The sequence below is a fragment of the Strigops habroptila genome, chromosome Z, assembly GCF_004027225.2.
Source record: "Strigops habroptila isolate Jane chromosome Z, bStrHab1.2.pri, whole genome shotgun sequence".
NCBI lineage: Eukaryota > Metazoa > Chordata > Aves > Psittaciformes > Psittacidae > Strigops > Strigops habroptila.
The window spans coordinates 87,754,123-87,777,663 of NC_044302.2; the positions used below are offsets into that span (position 1 = coordinate 87,754,123).

The window sequence follows — 23,541 nt, forward strand, 5'->3', positions numbered from 1 at the left end:
GTACAGGCGCATGTCTGAAGTTGTGTCTGGGTAGTCTCATTACTGCTACCTGCTACTCTTCTTAATAACTTTTGAAAATTTTATTTCCAATAAACTAATTTAGTGGTAATGTATCTTTTCTACCAGCATCATTTTGTACTGTGAGACTGTCCTTGTCATACTGAAAAATAGCGATTTTTTTTTTTTTTTTTTTTTTTTTTTTTTTTTTTTTTTTACTTCCCATAGGTTTGTAAGGAGATTGCTGTATTTTTACAAGCCTAGCAGTAAACTGTATGCCAACCTGGATCTGGAGTATGCCAAGGCTAAGCAGCTCACTGTGGTGGGTTGTCAGTTTACTGAATTTCTTCTTGAATCAGAAGAGGTAAGAAATTTTCATCTCTTTAGAATGAGTATGCCACTTAGAGGAAAAACCTCAATTTTAGTAAAGACTTCTGTAGACTTTGGGTGTTAAAGCTGAAATGAACAGTGTAATTAAGAAACATAACTTAAGATCTTAAATTACCCAGATGAGACACTGAGGAAGATGACTGTGTTTAAGTAGAAGTTTTATTAAATACATCTTTATTAAATGAACTTAGGCTTTGGAGTTCTTTTCATTTTTACTATGTATATCCTTCCTTTCTCTACCTCCTTTCTTCTTGCGTGCTAAAGAATTTTTATGCCTCAGGTCAGAGCAATATGTCATTGAACAGTCCTTTTCCTGGAAAGAATAGAATTGATCCTGAAATGTCTCCAAGCTAAAGTCCTTTTATTTGCCTTGAACCTTTTTCTTTAGTCTGAATTGTGTTTTCCAGTCAGCCTTTCTCTTTTGTATGTGCATTGTGTTTGTACATTTTAAGAAAATTAGTATGATGGATTTCAGTAACGAGACACCGAGTTCTAGTAAATAGAATTTACTTTGTTTTGTTAGGATGGACAAGGTTACCTGGAGGACTTGGTTAAAGATATTGTACATTGGCTTAACTCTTCATCAGGAATGAAACCTGAGCGTAGTCTTCAAAATAATGGGTTGCTGAATACTCTTAGCCAGCACTACTTCCTATTTTTTGGTACTCTCTCTTGTCACCCTTATGGAGTGAAAATGCTAGAAAAATGCAATGTATTTCAGTGGTGAGTGTTTTTATTCTGTTTAAGCTGTGCTTATGGGTATAATGAAAATTGTAACCTGCATGAGCACCACCATCTGTAAAGCTGAAAAATAAAGATCCCTAGTGGGGGGGGGGGGTGTTCACTGTTTTTTTTGTTTGGGGTTTTTTTTTTTCGTTTGTTGGGGGGGGGGTAGTGGTTTTGTTTTGGGGTGGGTGTTTTTTTTGGGGGGGGGTTTGTTAAGGAGAAGTCTTTTAGGCTGCCATTACTGAACAGATATGTGTGAATCTGTCACAAAATTCCACATCTGTCTGATAGAAATCAATATCAGGAAGGATGGTACTGTACTGAAAAGATGGGGGGAGGAGGGTAAACAAAAACAAGCAAGCAAAACCCACAAACCACTAAAAACTGTCAGGTATCGTACTCTTTGTGAAATGTGATGATGCATGTTGTACCTAAAATTCAGACCAATATATTTGAATGAAGCTGTGAAGTTAAAATTTTGTTCAAGTCCAAATAAACTAAGGTGTTTTGATGTACTCTGGGGTTTTTTTGGTTTTTCGATTATTTTTTTTTTATTGTTTTCATTGATTATTAGAATGCAGTTTTTTCTACTAGTTTCAGAAAACCTAGTTTACAGGAAAATCTAGACAGTTAATAGCACTAAACTTATGGCAAGCTAGAATAGTGCAGACTTTTACAATGAGGAATTGCACACAGAGCTTCATGAACACTGTTTTTCGTGCTCAAAGTCACTAATTAATGCAGACAAAATTATTACTGAGCAGTTATGAAAAAATGTTCATTTGGGGTTTTCCCCTTTGCAGTTCAGTGCATTATTTGGTCCCCATTTGACTCTAACAGATATAACAGGTTAGAGTTAACTTCATTTCATATGAGAACTTACTTTGTATTATGTATAGAAATTAAAGTCTAATTCAATGTACTTAATGATCAGTACAGTGATGACTGAAATAAATTAGTTTGAGTGGCTTCAAATACTAATATTTTTTTTTTTATTCTTTCTCTCCCTTTGCCCTTCCTTCCCCCCAGTCTTCTTAATCTTTGTTCTTTGAAGAACCAGGATCACTTGTTAAAATTGACTGTTTCTAGTTTGGATTACAGCAGAGATGGGTTAGCAAGAGTCATCCTTTCTAAAATCCTGACCGCAGCTACTGATGTGAGTTTGATTCTACTTATGTGCCAGTGTTATTTGCCACTAGTTGTTTATTTTGTTACTCAAGGTGTTTGACTTTATTTTTAAGCTATTATATATCCAGAAAGATTTTTGTGTTCAGAGAAATGAAACTCCTACACATGCAGCTTTTCAATTTGCTGTGAACTTCACACCATACATCGTGTTCGTGCTTAAGGAATTCAGCCATTCAAACAGGGGCTCAGAGCCTATTGTATGTAAAAAGCTGGGATTATTTTTTCACTTCAGCTCATTGTTTCAAATATATTTGCAGTAAATTTTACTTGCCATTTTATGTCCCATCAGAGTCATGAGTTCATCTTTTCCTTCTCCAAACAGAAAATAATAATTGTTTTAATCCTATACTAGCTATTTTGATTAATTCATGTTCAGGAATTATATTACAGGAAGTGAATATTGTGATCTTTTGTTCTCTGTATCATACTTGGTATAGTTACAGCAATTACAAAGATTCATTCTAGACAGATTTTAACACTTGAACTATGTAACGCTGAATTCTGCTTTTGCATTACTGTGTTATTCTGTAAGCTTAACTTACCAAGTGGTCGTTTCAGCACAATAGGTCTTGTTCTCTTCTTCTGATAATTACGCTGCTAGTTGTCTATTCCAAGTACAAGGCGTACCACTAATGGGATGCAAGCCATTTCAACGTGGTTGTGCAGCCTAGGTCAGAGTTGCAAATCACTGTTCCACAGTCTTTCTTGATATATGTGGTATGTCGTTCCTGTCTCTCTTCCAAAAAATAAGCCTCTGTACATTGAATATGTGGAAATGTGCACATGATATTTGAGTTGAAATAATGAGACAAGGTTTTGGAAATTAACTATGCACATTCACATTTTCCACTCTCATTTTCTTTCAAGAGTCCAACCGGGACCGATTCACCTATCTCTTGCAGTACAGATACTCGCATGCATCTCGACATGGATCAGTTATATTTTAACATCTAAGAAATTTACTTGGTTATCTGTCATAGCCTTAAAGGTGTAGGGACTGAAGAACTGAAGAAAGATTTGGACATCTAATACTGTTTTTTACCAGCTGTGATTGTCTCAGTACAGATAACACCTTTCTTAGGAAGCGTACATTGTGAGGATTGTTCTGTGCTTACTCCAGAACACCTGCAAATTCTTGTAGATTAAGCCTGTTTGCATCTACTTTCTTTGTATTTTTTCTAACAGAAAATGGTGATCAGTGCATGCTGTTTATTCAGGAAGTTCTGAACAGCAATACAGGAACTGTTCTGCTGTCACTTGGAGAAATTCATAGTAGTAAACCAAGTGCTGGGAAACTCTCTTATTACAGAGAACAACACTTTTCTATTTAGAAGATTTTTTGAGATGTTTTGAAGATCATATACTTTTAGGAAAAAAATTAAAATGTATTAACAAATTCCCCAGAGGTTCTTGTATTTGCTTGTTAACATTTTTTGCAAAGCATTGCATAAATAAAAAGAGTATGCAATTGAACTGACCATTTACAGGGTATTTTTCCTGCTAATTCTGATTTCTTTGTGGGTTGCTGTCACAGTGAATGACTAATTGATAAGGAATTTCCAAGGAGACTTGCAGTGAACAGATTACTTGTGATCTCAGATTCAAGTTTCCCATTTAAGACAGAAATAGCTCTCTGGTAGACTGTAGTTCTAGTACAGGTGTGCATCACAGCTACTTGCTGTAAAATACAGCAAGTGTTTTGCTGTATTTTACAGTACAGTAATTTAAAGTATTTTTGCTGTATTTTAAAGTACAGTAATTGAAATGTATTTTTAAAACTGATAAATCATTAATTACATTAGCTGTTTTTCTTCTATTAAAAAAAAGCATTTTCCCTGCTTTTGCAGAGCTGCAGGTTGTATGCCACAAAACACTTACGAGTGTTACTGAGAGCAAATGTAGAGTTCTTCAGCAACTGGGGGATTGAGTTACTGGTGACCCAGTTACATGATAAAAATAAAACTATTTCTTCTGAGGCACTTGATATTCTAGATGAGGCATGTGAAGACAAGGTGAGCATCCTTTCTCTTTTCAACCTCTTTTTGGTACACTATCCCATAAGCTATTCCCCACCCCTTTCCTCAGTAGCAAAGTAAAAATATGCAAGAAGCTACTGACGGTTTCCTTCCTTGATTGTCATTGATGGACTTTATAATAGTTTATAGACCCCTTTGCTGGAAATGCTGCAGTATTAATGACAAGATAATGTAGATTTCTGGATTATGCCCACTTTTAAATATGAATTCAGACTAATTCAGCTATCTTGATAGTTATACTTTTTGTGAAAATAATATATATTTAATGACAAAAGGTGCAGTACCCAAAGTAGATTGTATAAGGAGGAGGTTAGTCCTGTTTGATACTTCCTTTTGTAAAAAACATCTTGCTTCTTTGCTGGCAGATAGTTGTCATTGTATTTTTCAGAATTATGTAGTGCTCTGATACTCCTTATGCATTTTCAATTATTTTAGGCCAATCTTCATGCCCTTATCCAAATGAAACCAGCTCTTTCTCATCTTGGAGACAAGGGTTTGCTTCTACTTCTAAGGTAAATGTTGAATATGCTCTTTAAGTTTACATTGTGTTTGGTTTTTATTAAAATTATGTGATTTGTTTTAAGTGAAATATTAACGGTCTGATGTTACTTTACAGATTTCTGTCCATCCCAAAGGGGTTTTCATACCTAAATGAAAGAGGTTATGTAACAAAACAGATGGAAAAGTGGCAAAAGGTAATGCTAAGGATAAAAAGTGTGCTTGGTAATAGGACGAATGGTGTGAATATGCACATCAAGGTCAAAGATTCTTTAAAATATTGCACTGCTAATGCCAATATATTTATTGCCTCAGTGACTTAATGATTTTGCTGAAGAAGGTTGACAAGGACTTACACTTCCAAAGCTCCTCTGTACATGCTTGCTTTTAATTTATCTAGGCCTTTTATATAATATGGATATTTCGGCAGATGTTTCCGGAAGAAATATTTCAGGAGTTTAGTGACTTTCTAAATGATTGTCGTGGTTTGAGCCCAGCCGGTAACTCAGAACCACACAGCCGCTCGCTCACTCCCCCCCCCCACCTTCTTCCTCCCCCCGCTCCCGGAGGGATGGGGAGGAGAATGGGAAGAATGTAACTCCCACGGGTTGAGATAAGAGCAGTCCCGCAACTAAGGTATAACACAGAACCACTACTGCTACCACCAATGATAATAACGATTAGTGAAATAACAAGGGGAGAGGATACAATTGCTCACCACCCGCCGACCGATACCCAGCCCGACCCGAGCAGTGATCTGGGCCTTCCGGGTAACTCCCCCCGGTTTATATACTGGGCATGACGTGCTGTGGTATGGAATACCCCTTTGGCTAGTTTGGGTCAGGTGTCCTGTCTCTGCTTCCTCCCGGCTTCCCCTCCTCCCTGGCAAAGCATGAGACTGAGAAAGTCCTTGGTTGGAATAAACATTACTTAGCAACAACTAAAAACATCGGTGTTATCAGCGTTGTTCCCAGGCTGAAAGTTAAAAAACACAGCACTGCACCAGCTACTAAGCAGGAGAAAAATGACTGCTATAGCTGAACCCAGGACAGTATCCACCCCTTATTCCATACCATTCACGTCATGCTCAGATCCCACATCTCTCAGCACACCATCACCCCTGTCCCATATATACACATATATATACACCCACACCCACACACAGAGAAAGATATCGTTCCCTAGTCCATGGACCAATCCCTGTAAAATTGCTGAACTCATCCAGTCCATGATGTGAGGCTCCATCTGTTGTAATAGTCTTTCAGGGCAGGAGGGACGGTACATAGTGTTGGGTTGTTGCCTGCTGATGATACCGCCAAACTCATCTGGTCACTGCTGAGCTCGTCTGGTTTCCTCAAAATTCATTCTTTGTTGAGGTGATGATCGGAGGGAAGTCAGGGTCAATGGCTGGTGACCTGAAGATATCTAGCTGGTGGGTTATAAAAGTGTTATAGAGCAGGCAACAGCGTACAATTGAGTTCATTGGCTGTTTTCCCCCAAAATCAAATCCCCTTGAGGTACACATCGGACTTCCCCATCTTCCCGCATTACCCACCAAGTATATCCAGGTCCCTGAGCAAAAGCAACCCCACGAGTGGGTTTGCCTTTACCTGAAGCAGGAATAACCCAGACTGTCTTCCCCAACAAATTCTTTATGTGCACCACAGGAACTTTATCCCCCTCTACAGTACGTAAAAGTTCTGATTGGGCTGGGCCAGCCCTGTTGGTAGATCCCCTACTGTTGACCAACCAGGTGGCTTTTGGTAAATGTGTATCCCAGTGTTTGAAAGTCCCACCACCCATTGCTCTCAGTGTAGTTTTTAACAGCCCATTGTACCGTTCGATTTTCCCAGAGGCTGGTGCATGGTAGGGGATGTGGTATACCCACTCAATGCCATGCTCTTTGGCCCAAGTGTCTATGAGGTTGTTCCGGAAATGAGTCCCATTGTCTGACTCAATTCTCTCTGGGGTGCCGTGTCGCCACAAGACTTGTTTCTCAAGGCCCAGGATAGTGTTCCGGGCAGTGGCGTGGGACACAGCGTATGTTTCCAGCCAGCCGGTGGTTGCTTCCACCATGGTAAGCACATAGCGCTTGCCCTGGCGGGTTGGTGGGAGTGTGATATAGTCAATCTGCCAGGCCTCCCCATATTTGTACTTCAGCCATCGTCCTCCATACCAGAGAGGCTTTAACCGCTTGGCTTGCTTAATTGCAGCACATGTTTCACATTCGTGAATAACCTGGGCAATAGTGTCCATCGTTAAGTCCACCCCTCGATCACGAGCCCATCTATATGTTGCATCTCTGCCTTGATGGCCTGAGGTGTCATGGGCCCACCGGGCTAAAAATAATTCACCCTTATGTTGCCAATCCAAGTCCATCTGAGCCACTTTAATCTTAGCAGCTTTATCCACTTGCTGGTTATTCTGGTGTTCCTCAGTGGCCCGACTCTTGGGTACATGAGCATCTACGTGGCGTACCTTCACCACCAGGTTCTGCACCCGAGCAGCGATATCTTGCCACAATGCAGCAGCCCAGATGGGTTTACTTCTGCGTTGCCAGTTGCTCTGCTTCCATTGCTGCAACCACCCCCACAGGGCATTTGCCACCATCCATGAGTCAGTATAGAGATAAAGTACTGGCCATTTTTCTCGTTCAGCAATGTCCAAGGCCAGCTGGATGGCTTTCACCTCTGCAAACTGACTCGATTCACCCTCTCCCTCAGCAGTTTCTGCAACTTGTCGCAGGGGACTCCACACAGCTGCCTTCCATCTCCGATGCTTTCCCACAATACGGCAGGACCCATCAGTAAACAAGGCATATTGCTTTTCACTCTCTGACAGTTCATTATATGGTGGGGCCTCTTCAGCACGCGTCACCTCCTCTTCTGGTGACATCCCAAAATCTTTGCCCTCTGGCCAGTCCATGATGACTTCTAGAATTCCTGGACGACTGGGATTTCCTATTCGAGCTCGTTGTGTAATTAGTGCGGCCCACTTACTCCATGTAGCATCAGTTGCATGATGTGTAGAGGAGACCCTGCCTTTGAACATCCAGCCCAGCACAGGCAACCGGGGTGCCAGGAGGAGCTGCGCTTCAGTTCCAATCACTTCTGAGGCAGCTCGAACCCCTTCATAGGCTGCCAGTATCTCTTTTTCAGTGGGAGTGTAGCTGGCCTCGGATCCTTTATATCCCCGACTCCAAAAGCCAAGGGGTCGACCTCGAGTCTCCCCTGGAGCTTTCTGCCAGAGGCTCCAGGTAGGACCATTCTCCCCAGCTGCGGTATAGAGCACATTTTTCACATCTGGCCCGGCCCGGACTGGTCCAAGGGCTACTGCATGAACTATTTCTCGTTTAATTTGTTCAAAGGCTTGTTGTTGCTCAGGGCCCCATTTGAAATCATTCTTCTTCCGGGTCACGTGGTAGAGAGGGCTTACAATCAGACTGTAATTTGGGATGTGCATTCTCCAGAACCCCACGACACCTAAGAAAGCTTGTGTTTCTTTCTTGTTAGTTGGTGGAGACATTGCTGTTATCTTGTTGATCACGTCTGTGGGGATCTGGCGGCGTCCATCTTGCCATTTTATTCCCAAAAATTGAATCTCCTGTGCAGGTCCCTTGACCTTATTCCGTTTTATGGCAAAACCGGCCTTCAGCAGGATTTGGATTATTTTCCTCCCTTTCTCAAAAACTTCTTCCGCTGTATCACCCCACACGATGATGTCATCAATGTATTGCAGGTGTTCTGGAGCTTGCCCCTGTTCCAGTGCAGTCTGGATCAATCCATGGCAGATGGTAGGGCTGTGTTTCCACCCCTGGGGCAGTCGGTTCCAAGTGTACTGGACGCCCCTCCAAGTGAAAGCAAACTGTGGCCTGCATTCTGCTGCCAAAGGGATTGAGAAAAATGCATTGGCAATGTCAATTGTGGCATACCACTTGGCTGCCTTTGACTCCAGTTCATACTGAAGTTCTAACATGTCCGGTACAGCAGCACTCAATGGTGGTGTGACTTCGTTCAGGCCACGATAGTCTACTGTTAGTCTCCACTCTCCATTAGACTTTTGCACTGGCCATATGGGGCTATTAAAGGGTGAGCGGGTCCTGCTGATCACTCCTTGGCTCTCCAGTCTGCGGATCAGCTTATGGATGGGAATCAAGGAGTCTCGGTTGGTGCGATATTGCCGCCGGTGCACTGTTGTGGTCGCAATTGGCACTTGTTGTTCTTCGACCTTCAGCAACCCCACAACCGAAGGATCCTCTGAGAGACCGGGTAAGGTGGACAGCTGCTTAATTTCCTCTGTCTCCAAGGCAGCGATACCAAAAGCCCATCTATACCCTTTTGGGTCTTTGAAATACCCTCTCCTGAGATAGTCTATGCCAAGGATGCATGGAGCCCCTGGACCAGTTACAATGGGGTGCTTTTGCCACTTCCTCCCAGTCAGGCTGATTTCAGCTTCCAGCATAGTTAATGCTTGGGATCCTCCTGTCACTCCAGAAATAGAAATGCGTTTCACCCCTTGATACCTTGATGGCATCAGAGTACACTGTGCACCGGTATCTACTAGAGCCTTATACTTCTGTGGGACTGATGTGCCAGGCCATCTGATCCACACAGTCCAGTAAACCCGATTATCCCTCTCCTCCACCTGGCTGGAGGCAGGGCCCCTCTAATAGTGATCACAAAATTCTCCACTTCTGTCTTGTAGAAAGGGATTAGTATTCCTTATCACAGGAGCTGGAGTAAAATCAGCTCTTTCGCTCCATCTGGGAAACTGCTCGCCAGAGACTGGAGCAGCAGCTTTCCTGGGAGGATCATCCTTGACCATTGTTCTCCTCTTCAGTTCACGCACCCGTTGCTCCAGAGCTGAAGTAGGTTTTCCATCCCACTTTCTCATGTCTTCTCCATGATCCCGCAGGTAAAACCATAGGGTGGCCCGTGGCGTGTACCTCATATATTTTCTTTCTCGAGCAGTAGGGCGCCTTCTGTTAATAGCTGAGACATGGGTTGGTACGCGTGGAGAGCTGGATAGATCGGATAAATCGTCTCTCAATTGTTTGAACTCCTGGGACAGTTTTTCCACAGCTGAAATGATGGAAGGGGTGAGATTGTCTTCGAACTCTCGGAGTTGACGAATCAGGAAATCCACTGTTGGTGATACTCCGTCATTCCAGGTCATTGATGCCAATGTGTGGGCATATGATGATGGCGCACTCCGTGTAAGTTTCCGCCACATGGGTCGTGTACATTCGACTTCATCTGGGTCTACGGATGTGTTCCTGGAATCCGGCCTACGATAGATCATCTCTATAATGGCTGATTCCCTCAGGGACTGGATGCCTTTCTCTATCGTGGTCCAGTTGGCTGAGCGATTCGTAATATCGTCTTTGTAGGGAAACCTTTCCTTCACAGCTGCCAGGAGCCGCCTCCATAGACTGAGGGCTCGCTTCTCTCTTGCAATCGCTTTGTCAATTCCTCCTTCCTTAGCAAGTGATCCCAGCTGCTTGGCTTCCCTACCTTCTAGTTCATGACCGTCGGCCCCATTGTCCCAGCACCGGAGCAACCAGGTGACAATGTGCTCCCCTGGAAGACGGGTGAAATCTTTTCGCATATTCCGTAGTTCGGTTGAGGTCCGGGGTCGAGAAGTGACCTCTTCTTCTTCTTCCTCTTCCTCTGACCCACGTAGTAGTAACTCTTGTTCAGGTGCTGTTGCATATAGTAATGGCACTGGGTCTTCATCTTTCTTCGCTTCGCGGGTTGCTCTTTGTGCCTTTCGTTTGCTTTCGCTTACAGGGGCAACAGACATTGTCACAAACTGGACATTTGGTTTAGCTGCAGTGTTTGTCACTGTGGTTGGAGTGGCTGCAGTGTCTGCCACTAGGATTGGAGTGGTTGCAATGTCTATTGCTGGGGTTGGTGCAGCTGTTGTGCTTGGGAGTTGAGTAACACCGACAGCTGCATTATCCGTTGCTGTCGGGGTTTGAGTAGCTACTGTGCTTGTCACTGGGGTTGGTGTAGCTGCAGTGCTTGGAGTAGCCATATTGTCTGTTGCTGTCGGGGTTTGAATAGCTACTGTGCATGTCACTGGGGTTGGTGTAGCTGTGGTGCTTGGAGTAGCTATATTGTCTGTTGCTGTCGGGGTTTGAGTAGCTACTGTGCTTGTCACTGGAGTTGGTGTGGCTGCGGTGCTTGGGGTAGCCACATTGTCTGTTGCTGTCGGGGTTTGAGTAGCTGTTGTGCTTGTCACTGGGGTTGGTGTAACTGCTGTATTTGAAGTTGGAGTAGTTGCGTTGTCTGTTGTGGTCAGGGTTTGAGTAGCTGTTGTGCTTGTCACTGGGGTTGATGTAGCTGCTGTACTTGGAGTAGCTGTGTTGACTGTTGTGGTCAGGGTCTGAGTAGCTGCTGTGCTTGTAGTTGGCATAGCTGCGTTGTCTGTTGCTTTGCCATCAGATCCAGAGACATTTTTTTCCCTTTGAAGGTGCTGGATAGTGTTGAGCAGGGCTCTGTAGGCATAGGCCAAGCCCCAGCACGTTGCCAAAATTTGTCCCTCTCTGGTATAACCAGGACGACAGCACACCTCGTTTAAGTGTTTTACTAGTTTTTCCGGATGTTGCACTTGTTCAGTGGTGAAGTTCCAAAGCACTGGAGGGGCCCACTGGCCTAGGTACTTGCCCATACTATCCCACACACCCTGCCACTCATAACTGTCCAGCCTCAGGGAAAATCTCCTGGTGGTCCTCCTATATTGTCGTCTAACCCTAGACCAGATTCGAACCTGATACTGCTGAATTTTTGACATTAAACGAAATAGGATGTTCCTACGACGGGATGGCCGTGGGTAAAACGCACTCCGTATGTTTGCCAACATGCTGATCCCCAGCACAATCAGCAGGCAGGTTTCAAGGGTACTCAAAGGCCATCTAAAACCTTCAGAACTCTCAATTGCTGTTGCAAATAGGCTGGTGGGGGAACGGGGGGTGAAAGAGAATGCTTCCTTCATAAGTTTACCCCCCGAGGAGAAAAAAAAAGATATGCAATTGCTAAAATATTTCATTATATACCTCCCAATGTATAGTGGTGATGGCCGCGCTGGAAGCACAAACCAGACCAGTTTCATGATCAATGAGTCTATTGTATTACAAGTCATTACCATGAAGTACAGTGAAACAAGAACCTTAGCCCAGGCCCCCCAGCCGATAAACGCTAAAACAGCAAATAGTGGCTGTAAGTAAGGTACAACATGCTGAAATTCTGAGATCAAGCGCAACACGTCTGAGAGCCAAATAATCACCATTGTGACGAGTAGTAACAATGAATGCTTATCACAAATATGATTAAACACACTCTGGTCAGATCTGTCGTTATCTCAACCCTTCGTGCCCCACGTTGGGCGCCAAAAAGAACTGTCGTGGTTTGAGCCCAGCCGGTAACTCAGAACCACACAGCCGCTCGCTCACTCCCCCCCCCCACCTTCTTCCTCCCCCCGCTCCCGGAGGGATGGGGAGGAGAATGGGAAGAATGTAACTCCCACGGGTTGAGATAAGAGCAGTCCCGCAACTAAGGTATAACACAGAACCACTACTGCTACCACCAATGATAATAACGATTAGTGAAATAACAAGGGGAGAGGATACAATTGCTCACCACCCGCCGACCGATACCCAGCCCGACCCGAGCAGTGATCTGGGCCTTCCGGGTAACTCCCCCCGGTTTATATACTGGGCATGACGTGCTGTGGTATGGAATACCCCTTTGGCTAGTTTGGGTCAGGTGTCCTGTCTCTGCTTCCTCCCGGCTTCCCCTCCTCCCTGGCAAAGCATGAGACTGAGAAAGTCCTTGGTTGGAATAAACATTACTTAGCAACAACTAAAAACATCGGTGTTATCAGCGTTGTTCCCAGGCTGAAAGTTAAAAAACACAGCACTGCACCAGCTACTAAGCAGGAGAAAAATGACTGCTATAGCTGTACCCAGGACAATGATTGTTGTGTTAAGGTCTTACCTAGAGAAGTATGTAAAGGAATACTACTCTTCAGGATACCTGTTATCTCTACTTATTGCTAATTAAAGCTAAATCTAGAGCTCATGAAGACAGAGTTAGCTTATGCTGTTAGGAAGTGAATAAGAACACAAGACCATTAAGAAAAATTCATCATTGCCATGAATGTAATAAAACTCTCCATACATTATTTTATTTTCATAATTGATTATAACTGCTTGGTCTCATTCCTACTGGCAAGTTTTTTACTAATTTATAAGCTAGCACTTTTGTAGGAATACTGAACTGCATGATGGTCTGTTGGGATTCTTCAGGTTAAAGTCAGATGTGAAGTATTTCCTTCTTTCCTTCCTTTTTTAACAAATTCACGGAAATGATTATGGTATGAATTGTCAACTCTGCAAACTCATTGTATACATGAAGAGCAGTAATTTGGATGAGGAGGACTTCAATTATTCCTTCCTTATAAATTACCATACTATAAAAAACGTAAGCCGCTAAATGTATTGCATTAACCTGTGTCTTGTTTTAGGAATATAACTTAAAGTATGTTGAATTGATTGAAGAACAACTAAATGAAGCACTTACAACATACCGGAAACCTGTTGATGGTGATAACTATGTTCGTCGGAGCAACCAAAGGTAAATTTTGGAAAATGTGTCTTCGGGCCTAAGGTGGTGGGACTGATTGAGAGAGCTTTAAACTAGCATCTGGGGGGATAGGGTGTAGCAAGAGGATTACAGTAGGTAAGCCAAGGGTTGGTATGTCATCACTTGAGAGTGGAAGGGCTAGTGGGGACATTTACACTGCCCCTGGGAGCACGGATAACTCAGGAGTATATCTGAAATGCTTGTACACCAGTGCATGCAGTATGAGAAACAAACAGGGTGAACTGGAAGTGCTGGCCAGTTTGCAGAACTATGATATCATTGGTCTTAGCGAGACTTGGTGGAGTGAGTCCCACAACTGGAGTGCTGGGATGGAGTGCTACAGGCTGTTCAGGAAGGATAGGCAGGGCAGGCAAGGTGGAGGTGTTGCCCTATATGTAAGGGAAAGGTTTGACTATACAGCACTTACAGTTGGTGGTTATGTGTTTGAGAGCATCTGGGTGAGGATTAGGGGGATGGGAAACAAAGGAGATATTGTAGTGGGTGTCTGCTGCTGATTGTTCAGCCAAGATGTTAGCATTGATGAGTTACTCCATTGGTATTTAGGAGCAATTTCTGGTAGCCCTTGTCCTTATGGGAGGTTTCAACTTCCTAGATGTGAACTGGAAATATCATACTGCTATAATGAGCAGGTCTTGGAAATTCTTGAAGTTTGTAGGACATAAATTCTTGCCACAAGTGCTCAGTGGGCCAACTAGGAAAGACGCCCTCCTAGAGATGCTGTTTGTGAATAGAGAAGGACTTGTGGGGGGTGTGACTGCAGGTAGTTGTCTTGGCCACAGTGATCAGAAATGGCTGAGTTTAAAGTTTTCAGTGTAATGAATAAAAACAACAGCAGAGTTGCTACCCTGAGCTTCAAGAAAGCAAACTCAGGGGGCTATTTAGCAGAGTACCCTGGGAATCTGCTTTGGAGGGATTAGGACTCTGTGGGTGCTGGTCTGTTTTTATGACGTTTTAAAAGCACAAGAGCAGGCAATCCCATTGTGTTGGAAGTCAAGGAAGCAGGGCAGAAGACCAGCTTGACTGAACAGGGAACTCCTTGTGGAGCTCAAGAGGGAAAAAAAATTGTGTTATCTCTGGAACGAGGTCAGGCTTCACAGGAAGGTTATGGAGCTGTGGTTCATGTATTCAGGGAGAAGACATGAAAGGCCAAAGCTCAGTTAGAATTAAAATTTGGCCAGTATTGTGTCAGGTAAGAATGGGTTTAAGTATGTTAATAGCAAGAAGTCTAAATAAAACATTTTACCAATACTTGAAGATGGTCACCTGATTAATAGGGATGAAATAAAAGCGGAGGCATTCAATACTTTTTGCCCCAGTCTTTAAGAACATTGGTTGATCTTGGGCTGCCTGGTCCCGTGAGTCAAAAGAGAACAGCCACTTTCCATTTGTAGACACTGAAGTTGTAAGGGACCAGCTGCATCAACTGAATGTGCTCAAATCAATAGGATCTAGCACATGTTATGGTGAGATCCCTCTCAATCATCTGCCAAAGGTCTTGGGAGTCAGGGGAAATCCCTGCTGACTGGAAGCTACCCAGTGTTATTCCAGTTTATAAGAAGTGCATAAGGGAAAGCCCAGGAAACTACAGACCTGTTAATCTAACCTCAGTTGCTGGAAGAATTACGAAGCTCATACTAGGTAATTTTGAAAGGCATTTAAAGAACAAGGCAATCATCAAGCACACTTAGCACAGGTTCACAAAGGGAAATTAATTTGATATTCTTGTATAACAAGGTCCCCCACCTGGGATGAAGTGGAAGGCAGTAAATGTTGTTTTTTCTGGATTTTAGTAAGGCTTTTTATACTGTTCCTCATAGCACCCTGCTGGACAAACTGTCAGACTGTGGAAGAAGTGGGTTCACAGTGTGCTGGACAAAGAACTGGCTGAAGGCCAGAGCTTAAATGGTTATAGTGAATGGGGCTACATCTGGCTGGTGACCGGTCACCAGTGTTGCTTCTCAGGGCTCAACTCTAGGGCCAGTTCTGTTCAATAAATTTATCGGTGATGTGGATGCAGGAGTCAAGTGCAATCCATTATCAAGTTTGCTGAAGATGCCAGATGTGGAGGTGCTGCTCACTCTCTTGAGGGGCAGGAGGCCTTGCAGAGGGATCTAGATAGATTGGAGCATTGGGCAATCATTAATGGGGTGAAATTTAGCAAGTCCAAAAGATTCTGCACCTAGGACTGAGTAATGTCAGGCACAAGTACAGACTGGAAGAGGAGTGGCTGGAGAGCAGCCCTGCAGGAAGGCATCTGAGGGTGCTGATCGGCAGCAGGCTCTGTGTGAGTCAGCAGCATGCCCCAAGAGGGCAAACCTCATCCTGGGGTGCATCAGACACAGCATCACCAGCCGGTCAGCAGAGGTGATTCTGCCGCTGTGTTCAGCGTTGGTGCAGCCTCACCTGGAGCACTGTGGGCAGTGCTGGGACCCACCATTTAAGGAAGATGTGAAGCTCCTTGAATGTGTCCAGAGGAGGTCAACAGAGCTGCTGACAAGGCTGGAAGGAACATCCTGTGAGGAGCAGCTGAGAACTCTGGGCTTAGTATCATAGAATCAGAGAATAGTTAGGGTTGGAAAGGACCTTAAGATCATCCAGTTCCAACCCCCCTGCCATGGGCAGGGACACCTCGCACTAAACCATGTCGCTCAAGGCTCTGTCCAGCCTGGCCTTGAACACCGCCAGGGATGGAGGATTCACAACTTCCTTGGGCAACCCATTCCAGTGCCTCACCACCCTCACTGTAAAGAACTTCTTCCTTATATCTAATTTAAACTTCCCCTGTTCAAGTTTGAACCTGTTACCCCTTGTCCTACCACTACAGTCCCTAAGGAATGTATCTCACTGCATCCTTGTAGGCCCCCTTCACATACTGGGGCCCCCCCTTGTAGGATCCTCCCCAGCATCCTTGTAGGCCCCCTTCACATACTGGAAGGCTGCTGTGAGGTCTCCACACAGCTTCTCTTCTCCAGGCTGAACAGCCCGAACTTTCTCCGCCTGTCTTCATACAGGAGGTGCTCCATCCCCATGATCATCCTCGTGGCCCTCCTCTGGACTTGTTCCAACAACTCCATGTCCTTTTTATGTTGAGGGCACCAGAACTGTACGCAGTACTCCAAGTGAGATCTCACGAGAGCAGAGTAGAGGGGCAGGATCACCTCCTTTGACTTCTGGTCAAGCTTCTTTTGATGCAGCCTAGGATATAGTTGGCTTTCTGGGCTGCAAGCACACACTGACGGCTCATGTTAAGTTTCTCCTCAACCAACACCCCCAAGTCCTTCTCTGCAGGGCTGCTCTGAATCTCTTTTCCGCCCAACCTGTAGCAGTGCCTGGGATTGCCCCAACCCAGGTGTAGGACCTTACACTTGGCTTGGTTAAACTTCATGGGGTTGGTGTCGGCCCACCTCACAAGCGTGTCAAGGTCCCTCTGGATCCCATCCCTTCCCGCTAGCGTATCAACCGAACCACACAGCTTGGTGTCGTTGGCAAACTTGCTGAGGGCACATCAATCCCACTGTCCATGTCGCCAACAGAGATGTTGAACAAGATTGGTCCCAGTCTTGTTCTGATCCCTGAGGGACACCACTCATTACTGTTTTCCAACTGGACATTGAGCCATTGACCACAACTCTTTGCGTGTGGCCATCGAGCCAGTTCTTTATCCACCGAGTGGTCCATCCATCAAATCGATGTCTCTCCAATGTAGAGACAAGCATGTCGTGCGGGACAGTGTCGAACGCTTTGCACAAGTCCAGGTAGATGACATCAACTGTTCTGCCCCTGTCCATCAGTTCTGTAGCCCCGTCATAGAAGGCCACCAAATTGGTCAGGCAGGATTTCCCCTTAGTGAAGCCATGCTGGCTGTCACCAACCACCTCGTTGTTTTTCATGTGCCTTAGCATGCTTTCCAGGAGAATCTGCTCCAAGATTTTTCCAGGCACAGAGGTGAGAATGACTGGTCTGTAGTTCTCTGGGTATTCCATTTTCTCCTTCTTAAAAATATTACCCTTCTTCCAGTCATCAGGAACTTCAGCTGACTGCCATGATTTTTCAAATATGATGGACAGTGGCTTAGCAACTTCATTTGCCAGCTCCTTCAGGAAAACCAGGCCTGCCTGGTTTGGAGGGAAGGAGGCTGAGGGGTGACCTTCTTGAGCTCTTACAGCTTCCTGAGGAGGGGAGGTGGAGAGGGAGCTCTGCTCTCTGGTACCCAGTGACAAGACACATGGGACTGGTTCAAAGCTGCACTAGGGGAGTTTTAAACTGCACATTCAGGAAGCATTTCTTTACCGAGAGGGTGGTCAAACTCCAGAACAGGCTTCCTAAAGAGGTGGTCAGTGCCCCAATCCTGTTGGTGTTTAAGAGGCATTTGGACAATGCCCTTAACAACAGGCTTTAACTTTTGGTCAGCCATGAAGTGGGGCTGAAATTGAAGTTGTTCTTGTCCTGAAGTTAAACAAGATGATCGTTGTAGATCCCTTCCAACTGAAATATTCTATTTATTCTTTTCTAAATTCTCAAAAAGAATTCTCTTGGTCTGAAAAAGCTCAATGGTGACTCATTGCATTACACTGCAGTGTAATTTATTTAAAAATAAAATGTCAGAATTCCTGGAAAAGCATCTGATTTCTTTCTTCCAGATTACAGCGACCACACGTCTACCTGCCAGTTCACCTTTATGGCCAACTGGTGCACCATAAAACAGGCTGCCATTTGTTGGAGTCTCAGGTGGGGATAATAACTATTTATAACATGAATCACTTTAAAGAGTACTGTAACCCATTTAGAATGTTTTAAAAGGGATGGCATTTAAACAGTCATTTGATTATGAATGTCTTAAGTTGCTTGGGGCCAAAAGGTTGTGAAGACAGTCTTTGACATCTTAGTCTCATGTAAAATTCCTCCCTGAAACTGAAATGCCAGAGAAATACCTTGCAACATTTTCCTTAAAATGGCTACCAAAATCTTAGAACGGAAATATATTTTCAGTCTGTGTGTAAGTGAATTGTACATTGATAAGTAAAACTGTGCCTATCCTTTTATGCATACGAAAATGTGGAAATGAGGAAATAAAATCTACTTTCTAGTATTCTGAAAGCTAAGAAAACAAACCCTAAGCCACTTCACAGTTGCAAGGATCTCATAAGATGATGTAATAAAGTAAATATGGTAGTTGAAAAGTTCAAGAGAAAGTTTATACATTGTAGTGTGTTAGTCTGCGTCAAGTTAATTCAGCTTTTATAAAGATAACAGATTAAGCAATCAGCGGTTACATTAAAAATTTCTAAATGCATTACCATTACTGTTAATTTATGCTTATTATTCCAGAACTGTACATTTTAGGGTGCGTACTTTAAATTAGTGCTTTACCTTTTATTAAAAATGCAAGAGAACCTGTTTGACTGAGGTCTTGTTTTAATTTTCAACTGAGGTTTTTTTCTTCTGTTTTTCTCCTTCAGAGTATTGTTACAGACCTAAGTTACACTGTTCGTTCCCCAATGCTGGATAAGTGGGAAGGAATTAAGCAGCTGAAAGCAGCCCTTTGGGCCTTGGTTAGTAACAGATTTACAAACTTCTTGCAATTGTTTGAGTTTTGTTATGACTCTTGATTCTGAAATAACTAAGCAAAATCCCATAAAATCATTAATTAGGGCTTTTGTCATAAAATGTGTGATTATTTTCTTTTCTTTCTTTTTTTTCCAAGTTGGTGCTCAGTACCCTGACTGAACTTTTAGTCGAAAATGGTTCACTGCACCTTTTGCTCTGTTTTTCAATAGTCACTTTTTTCTTTTCTACTTTTTTAACAAATAAAAAGATGTAGCAACAGTATTAGTATGGAACCAGTAGTTCCAAGTTGCTGTGGTCTGATTTTAATGTATGTACTGTGGTGGTCCAAAATTCACTGTTTCTGGAAGAGTTGGCTGCCGCTGATGTGTGTGAATATATATGGCCATGGCACTCCTGATACTTGGGACAGGCAAAAACCTAGTGTCTGTGCCTATCCAAGCTACACTTCTAAATTTGCTTTGCAGTCTCAACTGTTCGTCTGCATTTTTCCTGTCTTCCCCAAAGTTTATTTTGGCACATTTGCCCAAGGTGGCTATTAGTGGAAAATATTGTAGGTATGTAATAAAACATCAGTGTAAGTGGGATGTAAAATGAGTAAACCAAGATCATACTGCTGGCTGTAGTAGAATTGGTAAAATGAGAAATACATAGTAGGTTATAGTGGGATGAGCCCTTTTTTGGGTTTGAAGGACTAGGAAATGCCAAAAAGGTTGCTCAAATCTCTAATTGCTTTGAGAAGATAGATCTTGAAACTATACTATCAACAAATAAAAATGTCAAAGGCTTTACACTGATAGTACTGCAGATGACATCAAAATCAAAACTTACTTGTCAAACTTTCATTCCAGGGCAATATTGGATCATCAAATTGGGGTCTTAACTTGCTTCAAGAGGAGAATGTAATTCCTGATATAATGGCACTTGCCCAACATTGTGAAGTTCTCTCTGTTAGAGGGTATGTGTATCTGATTTATACATAAAATTTTCCGATAGTAATTGCCATAGGTTTTCAAATAGTCCTACCTAATTTATATGAAGATAGTTTTGCACTTACTTGGAAATAAGTTATTGATCATTGAACATCGATAACAGAGTATCAGTTGTGAAGTTCTACAGGAGGTCTGAAAGAACATGCAATAAGCAAATGAAACTCATGAAAAAAGATACATGTTACTACTTTTTTAAAAAATTAAATATTTGCTGCTTATATCTCTGTAGGAATCAATTTATTATTCCAGCATTTTTATTAAATAACTTTTTTGAATCTTTAAAAGCTTGAATAGATGGTATTTTGCCTAATATTGCTACTGCATTAGTGTTTGTCCTTTTATTTAAAAAATAAAAATAGGTACTTCTACTTTATGTAATCAGGCTCTTGTAATAATTAATTTTTATTTTTGAGTACTGTATTGTTCTCAGATATTTTAGTGCCTTTCTTAAGCTTCAATTGAGTTACAAATAAAAATTAACAAACAGCTACTTGGCACTTTCGTGAAGTTTCTGCTGAATTGTTTTGAAGCTCTTTCAAAAGAGAAACAAGTTTAGATAAATTAGATACTATTATTGTTGCCCTTTTTTTTTTTTTTCCCCCCCTATGTATACATTAAATACAGAACCTGTGTCTACGTGCTTGGTCTAATAGCCAAAACTAAACAAGGATGTGACATTTTGAAGCATCACAACTGGGATGCAGTGAGACACAGTCGTAGACAGCCTTGGCCAGTGGTCCCTGATGATATGGAGCAGCTCTGCAATGAACTTTCTTCTATACCCAGCACTCTTAGCTTGAACTCTGAGTCCACCAGTTCTAGGCACAACAGTGAAAGCGAATCTGCCCCTTCAAGTAAGTGACAACAAAATAAAGGGACAATAACAAAAAAACCCACCACAAAACAGCATTTTGGTGTTCTTACCAACACTTTGGCAGGGTGAGGTTCAGGCAAATGGTACAAAGGTGTTATTGCAAGGAGAATGCAAGCAAGGAGAGGGAATTATATGCATTCAGAGAGATGTAGACAAGTGAGAAGGAAGTCTTAGGCTTACATTTGATATAGAAGTAAGAAACTTTAACATAGGGGTAAGTTACTAGTTTTTATGTCCAGTCATGGCAGCTTGCTGTAATACCCTGTGGAAATCTCCATGCTTTTGTAAAAAGATTACTTGGTTGTCCTCAATGGAATATTCTAGAATATAAATACATACATTCTCTTGTGTGTATGCACACACACAGAGTGTTAGTGTATTTAAACTCTTGTATATTCTGAGTATCTAATACATTTTAATTTTGCTATGGATATTCAGAATTTAAATCCAGAAATATACCATATTTAGATATCATGAAAGGAGCACATTGACTGTAATCCTAGTAGCTGGATATTTGCACTGAAATAAGATACTGTAGCTTTTCTTTTGAAGCAGTGAGACCTCCAGCTCAGGTACTCCTCAAGATACGTGCTTTACACTGCGTTAAAAAAATGTTAAATTGCAGTAAGTCAGTCTCCCACTTTGAGTTCTGTAGAATTGCTTACTTTTTTTCAACGTAGTTGCAAAGACATGTCCACTTCTAGTGACAAAGTCTCATATAATTTCAGGTATGTTCATCATGGAGGATGACCGTTTTGGTAGTACTTCCACTAGCACATTCTTCCTAGATATTACTGAAGATGCAGAACAAATATTTTATGACAGACCTGGACCTTCAAAAGACAAAGACCGTAGTCCCTTTCCTTTTTTTTCTTCTAGTAGACTTGTGAAAAACCGCATTCTAAACTCTCTTACTCTTCCTAATAAAAAACACAGAAGTAGCAGTGATCCAAAAGCAGGAAAGCTGGCATCATCTGACAGTAAATCAGTCCTGAGGCGAAATCGTACAGTAACAGAACCTTCTGGTAGCATAGACTTTCCTGCTGGGGAAGAATTAAACCCTGTTTTCAGAGTTCCTAAAATCCAGACTTTACGATTAGAAACTTCTTTTGTTGGAAGTAAGCACATGGAAGATACTGATAGTACCCCAAGTATTGGAGAAAATGATCTGAAGCTGCCAAAAGGTCTTGGAAATGAAATTCACCGGGAAAACACAAGCAGAGAAAAGCTAATAGGAGATGGTACTACACAAACACATTTCAAGAGTCGTAGCTTAAGTTTTAATACAGATACCACAACAAGTGGCATAAGCTCAATGAGCTCTAGCCCTTCAAGAGAGACCGTAGGTGTGGACACTACAAATGTAGATACTGACTGTGGAAGTTTGAGTACTGTGGTAAGCACAAAAACAGTTAAACCAAGTCTCTGTTCAACACCACAGTCTAACCACCTGCCTATCTCAAAGTCCAACTCTGTATCTCTGGTACCACCAGGCTCTTCTCATACACTTCCTCGAAGAGCCCAGTCTCTTAAAGCTCCTTCTCTTGCTACAATAAAAAGTCTTGCTGACTATAACTTTAGCTACACAAGTTCTCGAGATGCCTTTGGCTATGCTACACTAAAACGCTTACAACAGCAGCGGATGCATCCTTCACTGTCTCACTCGGAAGCCCTGGCATCTCCAGCAAAGGACGTGCTGTTTACTGACACTATTACCATGAAGTCTGGCAGCCTGGATTCTCGGCTAACCCCAAGCCGGTAAGAGATTATAATGTGCTTATTCCTTACTTCAGAGCTGTAAGGGCAATTAAATAAGAAAAGTGTCTTTCTAGTACCCTTTTCTCCGCCCCCCCCCCCCCCCCCCAACTTCACCTAAAAGTGACAGTTGTTGCAAGATGATTCATAACTTCACTGGAAGCAGTATTGGTAGTAGGAGAATAATAGAATGAGAATTCTCAACTTTGTAAGTGCTGTCAAAGAAGCCCAGCTTTCATAGCTGTGCTCAGCCCTTTCAGTGCTGTTAATGGCAAAGGAAAATGTTTCCTTTTATCACATTGGCTTCCTGTTTGACTTTTCTAATATCTAAATGCAGTCACACTGCTAACATTACTGAAGTTGCAATCACATGAAATAGCTCTGACTACACTACATGAGCAGTATTTCAGATGAGAATTTTCCCGATGCCATTCGGTGAGGGTTTAGGACACGTACTCCTGCCAGGATGCTATATTCGTCTTCACTGTTACGCTAAGGCCAGTGATGAGATACTGGTACCACTGACAGGAATGTCAGTTTGGCTTCTTAGCTACAGCAGAGCAAAGATTTTACAGAGTTTATTTTTAGGTGGCAGTGTCAGCTTTTCATTTTTGAGTAATATTAGGTGTTCTGAAGACTAATTGGAGAGTTACATAAGATACTAGCTCATGACATTGACAGTGTTCCCCGCAACTACAGTCAGTGCTTAACAACTTTCTCTTTAAAGCTCTTCTACCAGATTTTTCCTCTCAAATCATCCTTTAGGTAGTGCATTGGATTTTCACATTAGTATTGAGAGGGAAAAGATACTTTATATTTCAGTTCTTAGCTAAACATCCTCTCAGGTGAGAGAA

The 23,541-nt window shown here is 42.7% G+C and overlaps 1 protein-coding gene across 4 annotated transcripts in view; it reads left to right on the forward strand.

Moving 5' to 3' along the window:
- RICTOR (RPTOR independent companion of MTOR complex 2) overlaps nucleotides 1-23,541 on the forward strand; it is a 90,454-nt gene that overhangs the window by 53,099 nt on the left and 13,814 nt on the right. For all 4 annotated transcript variants that reach the window (XM_030511744.1, XM_030511745.1, XM_032919636.1 and 1 more), the window contains 12 exons: nucleotides 226-361; nucleotides 911-1,110; nucleotides 2,143-2,269; nucleotides 4,149-4,313; nucleotides 4,773-4,849; nucleotides 4,954-5,032; nucleotides 13,362-13,471; nucleotides 18,142-18,229; nucleotides 18,961-19,053; nucleotides 19,918-20,024; nucleotides 20,683-20,912; nucleotides 21,661-22,690. In XM_030511744.1, the coding sequence (XP_030367604.1) occupies nucleotides 226-361; nucleotides 911-1,110; nucleotides 2,143-2,269; nucleotides 4,149-4,313; nucleotides 4,773-4,849; nucleotides 4,954-5,032; nucleotides 13,362-13,471; nucleotides 18,142-18,229; nucleotides 18,961-19,053; nucleotides 19,918-20,024; nucleotides 20,683-20,912; nucleotides 21,661-22,690 (2,442 nt within the window). The remainder of the gene's footprint in view (nucleotides 1-225; nucleotides 362-910; nucleotides 1,111-2,142; nucleotides 2,270-4,148; nucleotides 4,314-4,772; nucleotides 4,850-4,953; nucleotides 5,033-13,361; nucleotides 13,472-18,141; nucleotides 18,230-18,960; nucleotides 19,054-19,917; nucleotides 20,025-20,682; nucleotides 20,913-21,660; nucleotides 22,691-23,541) is intronic.